The sequence below is a fragment of the Coffea arabica genome, chromosome 11c (genome assembly GCF_036785885.1).
Source record: "Coffea arabica cultivar ET-39 chromosome 11c, Coffea Arabica ET-39 HiFi, whole genome shotgun sequence".
Taxonomy (NCBI): domain Eukaryota; kingdom Viridiplantae; phylum Streptophyta; class Magnoliopsida; order Gentianales; family Rubiaceae; genus Coffea; species Coffea arabica.
Window position 1 is genome coordinate 32,428,908 of NC_092330.1, and position 12,630 is coordinate 32,441,537.

A 12,630-nucleotide genomic window follows, 5' to 3' on the forward strand; every position below is an offset into this window, starting at 1 on the left:
CATCCCGCAGAGGTCGGAGGGATTCCCCCTCATCGCGGGATAAGGGCTATACCGGGCAAGTCCCGAAACGTACGGAGGTCGGACTCCCTCGCAGGTATAAATGATAGCACACATCGACTGTACAAGGTACGCTCACTATTGGCAAATTACTCCCGACTGTTTTTTCTTCCCGTGAACCTCACTCACCGGAAAACTAACTTGATCGTCGGAGTGCCTCCGGGGACCACCTCGGAGCCCCTTTGTGAGATCACTCTTTCGTTTGCTTTGCAGGTTTGGAACCAGCTCTTCCATCAGCACGCCGAGCTCTTCAGTTCAGCTCGGTCCGGGGAAGTTCCGTGCTTCTTCAGTGGTACCAGGACTTCAACCCCAAGACCCTTATACACAAGGACCAGGGTTCGAATCTTGGGGAGGCCCCCCTCCAAGCACCCGATATTGGGGTGGACAAAATACACAATTGGCCTCCACGGGGGAAGCTCTGCGCTTCTTCAGTTATCAAACAATAAATTACACTTTTGTTGTCTGAATAATCGAGTAATAGCCATTTCTTTTGTCAATATAAAAGTTTGCTGAGAAGGTTTTGATACGGTAATGAGATCGAGGTTCTAAAATTTAGATGTCTTGAGTTCTAATTTCTTTTATCTCTCCCCACTTCTTAAATCCCACCCTACCTCTTAAATCTCAAGTTCTTTTTGTCTTTTTTTTTTTTTTTTCAAAAGTTTGCTTCTTACTAGTCTTGTATCCCTCTCTATCTTCATCTTAAACACCAAAAATGGAAAGAGCACTCCTTGAGAAAAAAAAAATCAGGAAATATAGCATTCGTAGAATTAAAAAGACAAACTATCATTATTCCCGAAATCAGCTGGTAGGAGGAAAGGAGACAGAAAGGATCATGAAACTGTAAATAATTCGAACCAGCTATATTAATTTTTTTTTTCTCTTATTTGTTGTCTTTGTTCATTGAGAAATTTGAAATTAAGTTTTTAAAAAACTTATGTAACTACTCTTAGGCTTTGTTCGCTCTAATTTCCTTCCCATTCTCTCTAAAACTTCAATCTTGACACAAAATTTGCAATACTTCAAATGCTGACTTGCATAGTGTGCCACAAAATAATAGTATAAGGTACTGAAGTGCTAAAATTAATAGTTTTGGGAGCAAAGTCAAAATTAATGACAACTTATGAAGAAGTTCAAATTAACATTAGTTTAGGGTGTATATTGCAATAACCCTTTTTTTTTTATTTCCATCATGCAATGCATATTGGATTCTTTGTGAACACTATGGAAGCAAACCTACTCTCATTTGACAAAAGAATTACTTTGTATTTTTTTTTATCGCGTCACTATTTTTTGGTTTTCTATATCTTAAAAAGAATCCACCTATCAAAAATCATTGAAATCAATGAAATCATGTGTCTAAATGATAGATATAAAACCCGATAGATATAAAAAGCAATAGATATAGAGTCTACATATAGAACGAAATTGGAAATCATAAAAATTTTAGCTGTTTTGGATTAGCTGTTTTTTGGGGTATTTTTGAAAAATTTTGCTATAGTAGAGTTTTTAGAGTATATTTTAGAATATTTTTAAAAAATATTTTGGGATATTTAAGAGAAGACGAGTTTCTAGAATATATTTTGAAATATTTTTTAAAATTTTAAAAAAATTTTAACTAATTTTTATATTATCTTTTATAGTACCTTTTAAAAAATTTTATTGTATTTAAAAAAACACTCCAAAAACAGGGATCCAAACAAAGCCATTAAATATGTTTAAACGATAGATACAAACATTGAAAATTTTAAAATTAATAAAGTGAGTGACCATTTAATTTGCATCCGTTGTATAAGTCGTGTGTCGTTTTCCTTTCAAAAATAACTTTTTGTTTTGATATTAAACATTTCATATAACCGTACATCATGACTTTTATGTCGACAAGAAAGTCTCACGAAACTACTAAATTTCATATATGGCGAAGTAAGTACATGCACGCACGAGTGAAATTGGGTGACAATTTGTTAGTTAATTGTACACGTGGATTGACTTTCAGCGCTTCTTTTTTTCTACTTCTAAAGTTCCTTTACCCCCAGTAACTGTTCCATAGGTGCCGACGTGAATATGCGCCTGTGAGGACAACCGGATGACTATTATGTAAGTTGCACGATTTTATACTCATGAATACATTAAAAGAAATGATAATAATAATAATAACAAACAATGGATTTTTTTTTGGATGGTGAATTATTTACTCTTTTTTTATTTGCTTACATTATCAACATATTTTTCAGTTATCTTTTTATTTCAGATATATATCACATTAAAAAAGTACTGCATAAATTTTTTTAAAAATATCCCAAATAATCTATTATCCAAATAGTTGAGCCCAAATAATCTAGGAAATCGAATTGTGGCATAATTTGATGCCCATGCCTATTATTTTCATGTGTAGAAGCAATATGGGATGAAATATTTTTCTACATTGGCTTAGCTAGAGGTGTTGATAATTTTCCACATCTTGATTATGCTAACATACTAATGTAGTTTTTGTTAATGAATTTGTCGAACAAGAATCCATTTTTTTTAAGACATTTAGAAAAAATGTCATGTGTTAGTTTTTTTTTGTTGGTGAAAATTTGAAATTAAATACGGAGAGTGTTCATGTGCAAGGGCAGAAAATGTAATTTTAATGTAAATAAAGTGTATTAATAAGTGCCTAACGAACACCTGATAGGAAAATCTTTACTCCCTCCGTCCCACTTTGATAGTCCTGTATTCCTTATTCATCTGTTCCAAATTGTAGTCCACTTTCCAATTGAAGAATGTAGTTGTATTTTAATTTTTCTAAAATACCCTTATTCAATGTAAGTAATTGTTACTATAAACCTACCACATTTAATGAGAGTTGATTCTTTTTTACCATCAATTCAAGTTCTTATAGCGTTTACCATATTTAAGTGAGAGTATTTTAGAAAAATAGCAATCTAAATTTACTTTTTCCAACAAAATTATTTTTCACATGTTAAGCCTACAACTCTATTTTATAATTGAGATTTATTAATTATGCTGCTTCTGAACCAGAAAAAAGGGAGTTCAAAAATATATGACCTAAGGAAAAAGAAATTAAAATTGGTTCCCGATGAGTGTAAACATCATTTTCAAAGTGTAATTTAATGCTATGGGCCAAAAAAGAAAAGTGCAAAATTAAAGCTTCTGTATCTTTCAATAAAATTATTGGTGTGGCCTGAATTCAAAGACTAATGGATAGATTATTATAGATATTCACATACATGTCATCATTCTAGTTCTAGGAATGAACAATCATTGATTAAAATGGGTCCACAATTCTTGACTCTTCGAGCTCGAGGTTAAGAATTAGGTGAGATGTGTGATTGAAAGGTACCACTGTCTATGAACATTGCATGGAATTAGATTGATTACTTATTGTTTAACTTTTGGGGTATTAATTGTGGGTCATATGCATCTCTGGGATTTCGTCAACTTTGACATGCAAATGTTAATTTGCTATTCACATAAAATATATAAAGGATGGTGCAAATTAATCCACTTATATCACGGCCTAATGACGTTTGTATTAGCAAATTTAGAAATTTAATCATCCATAATTTTTTTTATGATCACTGAGGCTGCTGGAAATCTGGATTGGCATTTATTTGTGAACAACTAAGTATGGATATGCATCACTAAACAGTCACTTGGGTCGGGTCAGTAATCAGGGAATAATGACTTTTATGCCTTGTTTGATACGTAGGAATGGCATGAAAAGGAAAGATTTTTTCAACTTATCCATTTCATTCCAACGTTTGATATGGTTCATTTAAGTGAAAAAATCCTTTTTCCTTAAAATAATCATTCTAACTTTTTTTTTTTTTTGGAATTCCAATCCTCAAAAGATTTAGGAAAAGTCTTTTCCACCTTCGTCCTAGAATGCCTAAAAAGTAGGATGTCAAATTTATCCTTATAAATCTTTATATTGCATCGTAATATCTTAGGCTATTTGTAAGCTCAATTAGTATTTTAAATGCAAATTTTCATAATAATTAATATAACATTTTCTTTTGTATTAAGAAACAAATGGTTTAAAATACTTTATTTTTTTGACTTTTGAAAAATTGTGTAAGAATTTTTTTTGAATCTCATCAAAATTGAAAATAGATTATAAATAAAATATAATTATTTGACTTCATTTAATTTATATTTTACATTGCTAATCATATTGCTAATAAATGCAAAATTTTAAATTAAAAATCTATATATTAGAATAAATCAAGTATCACAATGAAGAATTTTGATATCAATCCTCATTCATTTTGAAGTTAAAATATCAAAATTTCACGTAAATAGACAAATACTGTTATAGAACAAATAAAACAAAAGGCAATAAGATATATTACGTCCTATAAACTAATATAGGGTAATTAAGTCAAATTTGTATTTAGTATATTCCATTCCGAAATCTAACTATTAATTATACAAAACATTGAAAACTGAAAATACATTCCATTGTGGCTTGTCTATCAAATCCTGGAATAATAAATTTTTTTTCCTACCATTCTGGATGGAAATGTACTTTAGGTGGAAAGGCCTTTCAATTTTGGGTATTCCTTGTTTGCCTGATAGTTAGGGATGGGGAAGGGTTAATGTATCACTAAACGGGAACTATTTATGTGAATTTTCAACTGACATTGGAACTGTCAATTTTATTTTATTTTTATAGTTATCCACATGTTATTTTACACCATTTGCTCGTACTGGGAAACTTGTCGTCGTCTTTTTGAATTTAAAAGAAAAGAAGCACAAAAATTGGCAAGATACAAATTGTGAAACAGTCGTGTTGAAAAACATAATTTCTTTAATCAGTTAAATGAGTAAATATCATTTTATTACTGCACCGAAAAAGCAAAATTGCCTCATTGATAAAGGTTAATTTCCATAAGCTAGGTAAAAACATCGGCAGTTTCTGCTGACAACAATATTTCTTCCATATGCTGACCTCCGGGTTTTACGTGTGATTGCATGTACTATAATGCCATAAATCACAACAGTTTCTTCTAGGCACCAAAGGTAAAAAAATTTAGGATTAATCTTATATATATATACTGTTCGTGAATATACTGTCATCATTAGTGTATGATATATGTGCAAAATTTAAATTTGATGTGTTATCCATTCAATCGTAATAATATATACAATGACAGTATATGTAAAATTTATTCAAAAATTTATGCCCTATCTGCGTCATACAAAACATGTCCATGTAGGCAATTCAAACAAGAAAGTCTGATGAATGATCCAGGCTGCCTTCAACAAGTTTGCGATTGACATTTAATCTTTGAATTTTTTTTAATATTATTTGGAAATTTTCTTGATTATTTCTTAATCATGTTTCTTAACCATTGATTCATCCTTCTGTCTATTATTGACCCGTTTAGTTCACATATATCACATTAAAAAACTAATACACGACATCCCACTTAATATTGCATGTGGTGTGTGAGAAAAATTTGTCAAAGTTCAATTAAGATAGATGTGGCCTGTCGCCACCCAGTCAATAATTTTTCTTTGGTCAAGGAATTAGTATCATATTTATCTTTTCAGAAAAAGGCTTAAACACATCTTTGTCTCCCTCTAATCGAAAGTTAATTACAATTTACCCCCTGTATTCATGATAACAGACAAACTACCCCTCGAAGTGTAATTCTTGTTTGGTGTAAATCGAATTGTGTCTCTTTCAATTGTGAAAAGACAATTACACCATTAAATTTTTGGTTCCAATAGATAAATTGCAGGAATTTTTCATGTGCATATCATCTAATATTTGGAGGTGCTACGTGGTATTTTATTTCTTAATAGCAGAAATATTACTTATTTGATTCTCCTGCTCTATCTTGGGTGCAATGTTGGAATTGTGCAGGGAAGAACAACATGAAAGTCTTTCCCAATCAGAATCCCATTTTTATCTAATCCGAGTGACATGGAGAATGAGGAAACTTGTGGGTTTGTTCCAAAGACTATTGAAAAAAAAAAATCACAAAGACTATGAAAAAATTGTCCACAAAGTTAATTGTATTTGTTGAATGGAGCCCATGAAAACAGATAAAGATTGCTTAGTTTGATTATGGTCTCAAAAATTTGCTACGTGATATACACTTCAGATTTAATTAATTATCAGAAAGGCAGCAACCATTTATTTAAAATTTACAATCTTATAATGCTAATACCATTACCATTCCTTTAATCCGGTTTATTTTGAAAGCATACCCTCAAAGATATTATCTAATTTTTGGAAGATAAAAACCAATCTTATTCAGCCCAGATGCTAAAAGAATCTCAAAGTTGGAAACAAAAGGAAAGAGGCATTTGTGAACTCTGATGGTGAAGAACATGATTATGAAATATTAGGGAAAAAAAAGTGGGAATTTGCTAATACTCATTAAAAAACAATTTTAGGAATGTCTGATTTTTTTTTTTTTTTTTTAGGAATATCCGATTTTTTTAAACTGAAAAGGGGTCTTTCTTGATTCTCATTGGAGTTTCGTTTCTCAAATGGTTAAGGCTAAAAGTTGGCCTTTGCGGCACAATTCCCTTCAATTTAGCCTTCAAAATTGACGAAGATGGAAGGCATTCTTTGCCATTCTCCTGTGTACATTGAGGAAACATCTCCAGTCTGGAATTTTAAACTCCATTTTAGGAGACAGATTATTTTAGGTAGAATTTAGTTGTACATTTGAAAGTTGTGAAGAGGGAAAATAGTTCTTAAACAAATTAATTGTGTCACGACTTTTCTTTATCTGCCCTAGGTTTTTAGATATCATAGTAGGAGGCCCTATATAAATACATAATTTTTTTTTCAACACTTTCTTGACATTCTTCATCAAGAAATGGATTCTAACATGTTTGATCGACAAGTTTCATCCTCAAACAGGTTAATTAAATACAGTTGATCTTCCTAGTAATATTTCTTAGTCATTAATTAATTGCCCTGCCTTTTTTTTTTTTTCTTTTGGATGGTCTAGGCTTGAGGGAAAAGTTGCAATCATAACCGGTGGTGCAAGAGGAATTGGAGGTGCCACAGCAGAGTTATTTGCCAAGAATGGAGCTTATGTTGTCATTGCTGATGTACTAGATGAACTAGGATCACACTTAGCTACTTCAATTGGAGGGCGCTACATACATTGTGATGTTTCAAAGGAAAAAGATGTCGAAGCAGCCGTAGAATTCGCCTTAGCATGGAAAGGCGAACTAGACATCATGTTCAACAATGCTGGAATTGGCGGCCCTGGAGGAAGCATCTCTGATCTCGACATGGAAGATGTTAAAGCCGTCCTCTCCATCAATCTGTATGGCATCATCCATGGAATCAAGCATGCTTCGAGGGCGATGATCTCGGGGAAAAATGGAGGCAGCCTTATCTGTTCATCAAGCTCAGCAGCCATCCTGGGAGGTCTAGCTTCACATCCCTATACAGCATCAAAAAATGCAATTCTTGGACCGGCAAAAACCACTGCTTGTGAGCTGGGAATGCATCCGATTCGCGTAAACTGCATTTCGCCTCATGGGATCCCTTCTGAAATGCTGTTGGATGCCTATAGGGTATGGCTTGGGAAGGATGATATTAAACCTGAAGATGTTACTCATGAGATCGTAGGTGAAAGGGCAAGTCTTCTGAAAGGAAGAGGTGGTAAATTTGAAGATGTTGCAGAAGCTGTGTTGTTTTTGGCTAGTGATGAATCTGGATTCATAGCAGGCCACAATCTTGTGGTTGATGGAGGCTTTACTTCAGCTGTTAGTCACTTGAGTTTCATTTACACTCCCATTTACTAGGCTAAAGCTACACTAGATACAAGATATAATTAATATGTTGTCTCTTGCTTATTTGTTGTCAATCTTATAGATCCAAAGAATGTTGTGATAATGTATTTTTTTTTTCTGTTTAATAAATCATCTTTGTGCATTTTTTGTACCATCCAAATTGATTTAATTACAAACCAGTTCTAAATGGACTAAATTTTTCAGTACATATAAGGTCAGTTATATTTCAATGTTGAAAAGAAGCACAAAATATGAGTAGGTGAGAATTGTGAAGCAATTAGTCTTAACTTTGAGGCTGAGAAAAGTGAGATGTCATTTTTTTTAAATGTGTAATAGGCAAATACATCATAAATGTTAGAATTTCTTATGAACGTAATATTATAGCAGTGAGAGTTTATTGTATGAAGGAAGATGAAAAACACTATCCCATTAATAATATTACAGTATTACTCTCATCTAGAGGTAAAAATATGTAAACAATAATGTCTCCTTAAATTATTCTGCATATTATCAACCCAAGCACAAAAAAAAAAAGATTATTTTTCATAAAAAAATAGAATATGTTGAAGAAATTTGTTTTAAAAGTGTGCTGTTGATTTAAAGATGGCAATAATTGGATAACCTGATGGCTTAATTTAACTAAGTTGCTTTCACTAGCTAATTGGTTATGGCAATTGCTACTCCTCCCCACATTGAGAAGTCTTTTAAGATGGGCAGTCCCTAAATTCATGACTATGCTAACTATGTGATCTTTTCATGCATTTGTCATTGGAATTGTCAATTATTGGATTTAACTCGAACACATTAACAAAGTTACGGTGCAAACCATGTCAAAGTAAAAATTCAACATTTGCAACCGAAGTAAAGAATAGTAATTAAATATTCCTCTTCATTTGCCTTACTGTGGACTTTTGAGGTAATTAAGTTCCATGATCAAAATAATGATCTATCTGATTATTAAAATTAGTTTATTGAGTTTTTTTTTACTATAATAAGACAAGTAATCTAGAACACCACACTATATATCAGTAGTAAATCAATCAATTCGCTTCCTTCTTCTTCTTCTTCCTCTTTTTCGGAAATACGAATTTGCATCCTTGACCTTTTGTGGTTCTTACTTTGCACTAAGCATATTTCTTAACCTAGATTTTTGTGTCTCTATTTTCTAGATGAATTGAAAACAAAAACTTAAGTGACAAGGAATGCTAACTAAATAACTTGTGAGGTCTATACCTCCCAATTTACTTCCAATTAAATGAGGAACTTGAGGCTGTAATAAACTTGATCAACGTCATTCCCCCACATCTTAAGAAGAGTTTGTGTCATTAGTTGATACATTATGAACTTTCCAATTTAATCAAGGGTTTTTCTTGGGTACAATAGGCGCTCATTAATACACCTAATACAACTAACCTATCATACAAATTAACATTATTTTTTCAAAATATGAACACCTGAATTTCATCTTTGGGCAATAGTAGATTTGGACACTCGTTAGTCAAGACCTTTAATCAATTATGTAACAGATTTTGCTCTATCAATTGTATGGAATAACAGTAGGAGGAAAATGTCCTACAGAAAAGTTGGAGCAAGCAAAAACTGAAAAAGGAAAACATTAAAGTGCAATAGTCAACATAACACTTTTAGTTTTGGGCGCTTTATTAGAATTTGACCCATTTATTAATAATTATCTTATGAAGTTGTCTGATGACATTTAAAATTGCAAAATTATAGCCATCCACGTGTGTTCCTTTGGTTTTTTTTTTTTTTTTTTTTGGTTCTTTTGGTTTTAATGTGGACCTTATGATTGCATATCATGTAATGTCACAAATTGCAACATTTTTTCCTAGGCACCAAAGGTCAAAAATTCATTGCTGGAAATTTCAAAAAGATGCTAGGAACTTTACCCTTCATTATATGATACACATTCCTTTTATCATTATATGAGCTAGTTTAGGCAGTCCAAAAAAGAATACACAACAAATCAAGTGTCTCCAACAAGTTTGCTTTCTTTTACAAGATTAATTTTCATACACTAACAAACAGTGTATGCATTAGCGAGTTTGAAAACATATTAAATATATAAAATTTAAGAATACTTATGATACATTCATACCCGTTATTGTATTTTATTGTTTACATAGGAAAGATTAATCCTATTTTTCTAATGAGAAGGGAAATTTTTTTCAACCCTTTTTTCTTTAAGTTGAATCCGATTAGCTTTGCATTTGGTGTATATGTTGTGTGAGAGAGAGAGAGGAGTCGAAGCTCCAATAAGAGATTGGGAACAAATGTTTGAAAGAAAGTATACCTTTTTTAAATGATTATATATAAATGTATGTTGTGGTTACACCATCAAGTTACATTGATTATTTGAAACGTGTGAAGAACAATTTAAAAAAATTCTCTCGGGATTGGGAATCAATTTCATCATACGTGATACATGTGTTTGGAGTAATCAGGGGCGGTCGAGAGAGAATAATACCTAGAGAATGAGGAAACTTGTACTGTTGTACATGTCCATATGAAGAATTGGTCAATGATTTCGGCTTAAGCAATAATCACTGTGATAATTAATCATTGAAAATTCATTCCCAAAAAAGGGATAATTAGGAATCTTTCTAACACCAATAATGATTTTGTCGCAATTCTTTTCTGTCCAATCATCAGTTTTACATTTTGGTACGTGCCGTATGAGTTATGAGTAGGAATTCATACACTTTTGGATCATTACGTAGAAAGGTAATACTAGTCTTGCATGAAAAAGCTATGTTTGAAATGTGCTTCCATGACTTCTATTGCACGGATACCAGGTCAAACAAGTCGGTCAATACAACGTTAATCGTGGAAATTTTGGAGCAATAGAGTGTAGATTATGTGACTGTTTTCACACTGTCATGTGCCCCTTTTTTCCAAGTCCTTAGCTTCTTTCGTTGAGAAGTATTTTTTTTTTCCACAAACGTTAACATTTTATAGATATTAACATTTGATAATACAAGTACTAATTACAAAAGGTGTAACTACCCCCATATTCTTTCATAGAGAAGTTTAGTTAAGGCAATTTTACACATACTTCTATTTCAAGAATTATCTTATGTATCATATGCAAAATGGATAAGAGTGGTTTTATGTCGACTTAGAATGTTTGAAATGCAATTTTTATGAGAAGTATAGATAAATTAGATTTTTTTTTTAACGAGTCTCTATTAGATACTATACATATATATATACATATGAATAATTACGATCATTTTTTGCATTTATACACTTTCATGATGAATTTTACATTTCAAAAAATCTATAAGTACATCTCATCGAGTGTCCAGAAACAAACCCTTTATTATTATTCCTTAGAATAGTCATTCAATTTTTTTTTTATAAAACGATGATATTGTAAATAGATACTAGTAGTTCACATATGCTAATTCGACCCTTATGAAATTCATTTTGTTTTCATTCATTAATTACCAAGGTTTCTTATGTTAGATTTACTGTGCGATTCAAGTGCAAGACAACTTTTTAGCACATCTACCACGTAAAGGGTAAGGGTTACACGTTACTGTAGCAGTAGTAAAAGTCAAGTATATGATAAATGCACCGGAAGATTACACAACAATGACTGTATCCATTTGAATCGATCCTTGCTCTATCCAGTGAATTGTTATTAGCAGAGTCAGACCAGCCTATAAATTGATTGATTGTGTTTTGGAAAAGTTACTAAAAGGCATTGTTTGGAAAACTATATGTTCCTCTAAAAAATTTTTATATGTTTTGTGAACATATTTTTCAATTCTCTTTTTACTTCATATACATCAAATCATTTCAATTCATTTTTCTATAAAAACTCCAGAAGATAGCAATCCCAAAGGGGCCTAAATAACTTCTCCTTGAGTAAATTACATTGCTGGATCACTATTAAAGAAATTAATGGATAGATTAACTGCTTATAGCATTTACCTCAAGATGTAGAATCCACAAAGAAGATTGAATAGACACCTCTCATGAAATATAACATAAATTCTTTAACTTTATTATTGAGTTACATTTGTTTGGATAGTGGATTATTTCAAGAAATTTATCTGCTTACATCATCGGTGCATTTTTCAATCATCCATTTATTTTACAAACATTATATCAGAAAAAGTATCACAGTATTTTTTTAAAACTATCCCAAATAATTTACTATCCAAACACAATTGTATTCCTCCAACTTTCGTACGTTACAAAATTCAAATTGTAAAACCGATTGACACACTTTCTATAGCAAAGAAAAGTAGTTTTATTTTTGTTTCAATTTATTCATATGCAAGATTTGGAAATAGGCACAGTCCAGAGGATAATCCCTGGCAATCAATCTTAATTCTTAAGAGTTACTGAGAAAGTGTCAAGTTATCTTCTCTTTTGAGGAAATCAAAGGATGTGGTGTTGGACCCACCTTTCTTGACTTTTACCTCCTTGAAGATTGGAATTAGGTGAGAATTTGATGTATGTGTTTGAAAATGGACAAGTAAGATATGCAATTCATCGTTATCTGCAACCATTGTATTACTTTTGTGCTTCTGTCATGCACCATGAAGAAATGGACCCAAAAAAATAAATAAATAAATAAAAACAAAAACTTTTGTAGGAGTTTTTTTTAGTTCTCTCGGTGCACAAAAAGGTTGTGTCTGAGCTGTCATTAGAATTTCATCACATCCAACCATTCAAATTGCTTACACCTTTAGTGGTTTACCAAGTTCAATGTTTGGATTGAAATTAATCTGGATATGACAAAAAGGCATCCTATGAGATTCAACAAGT

The 12,630-nt window shown here is 31.8% G+C and overlaps 1 protein-coding gene across 1 annotated transcript; it reads left to right on the forward strand.

Annotated features, from left to right (window-relative positions):
• The first annotated feature begins 6,057 nt into the window (after positions 1-6,057).
• LOC113716044 (short-chain dehydrogenase reductase ATA1-like) lies at positions 6,058-7,842 on the forward strand. The gene is made up of 2 exons (XM_072070097.1): positions 6,058-6,084; positions 7,042-7,842. Exons 1-2 carry the CDS (start codon positions 6,058-6,060, stop codon positions 7,840-7,842), a joined length of 828 nt encoding a protein of 275 aa, XP_071926198.1.
• Positions 7,843-12,630: the final 4,788 nt, after the last annotated feature.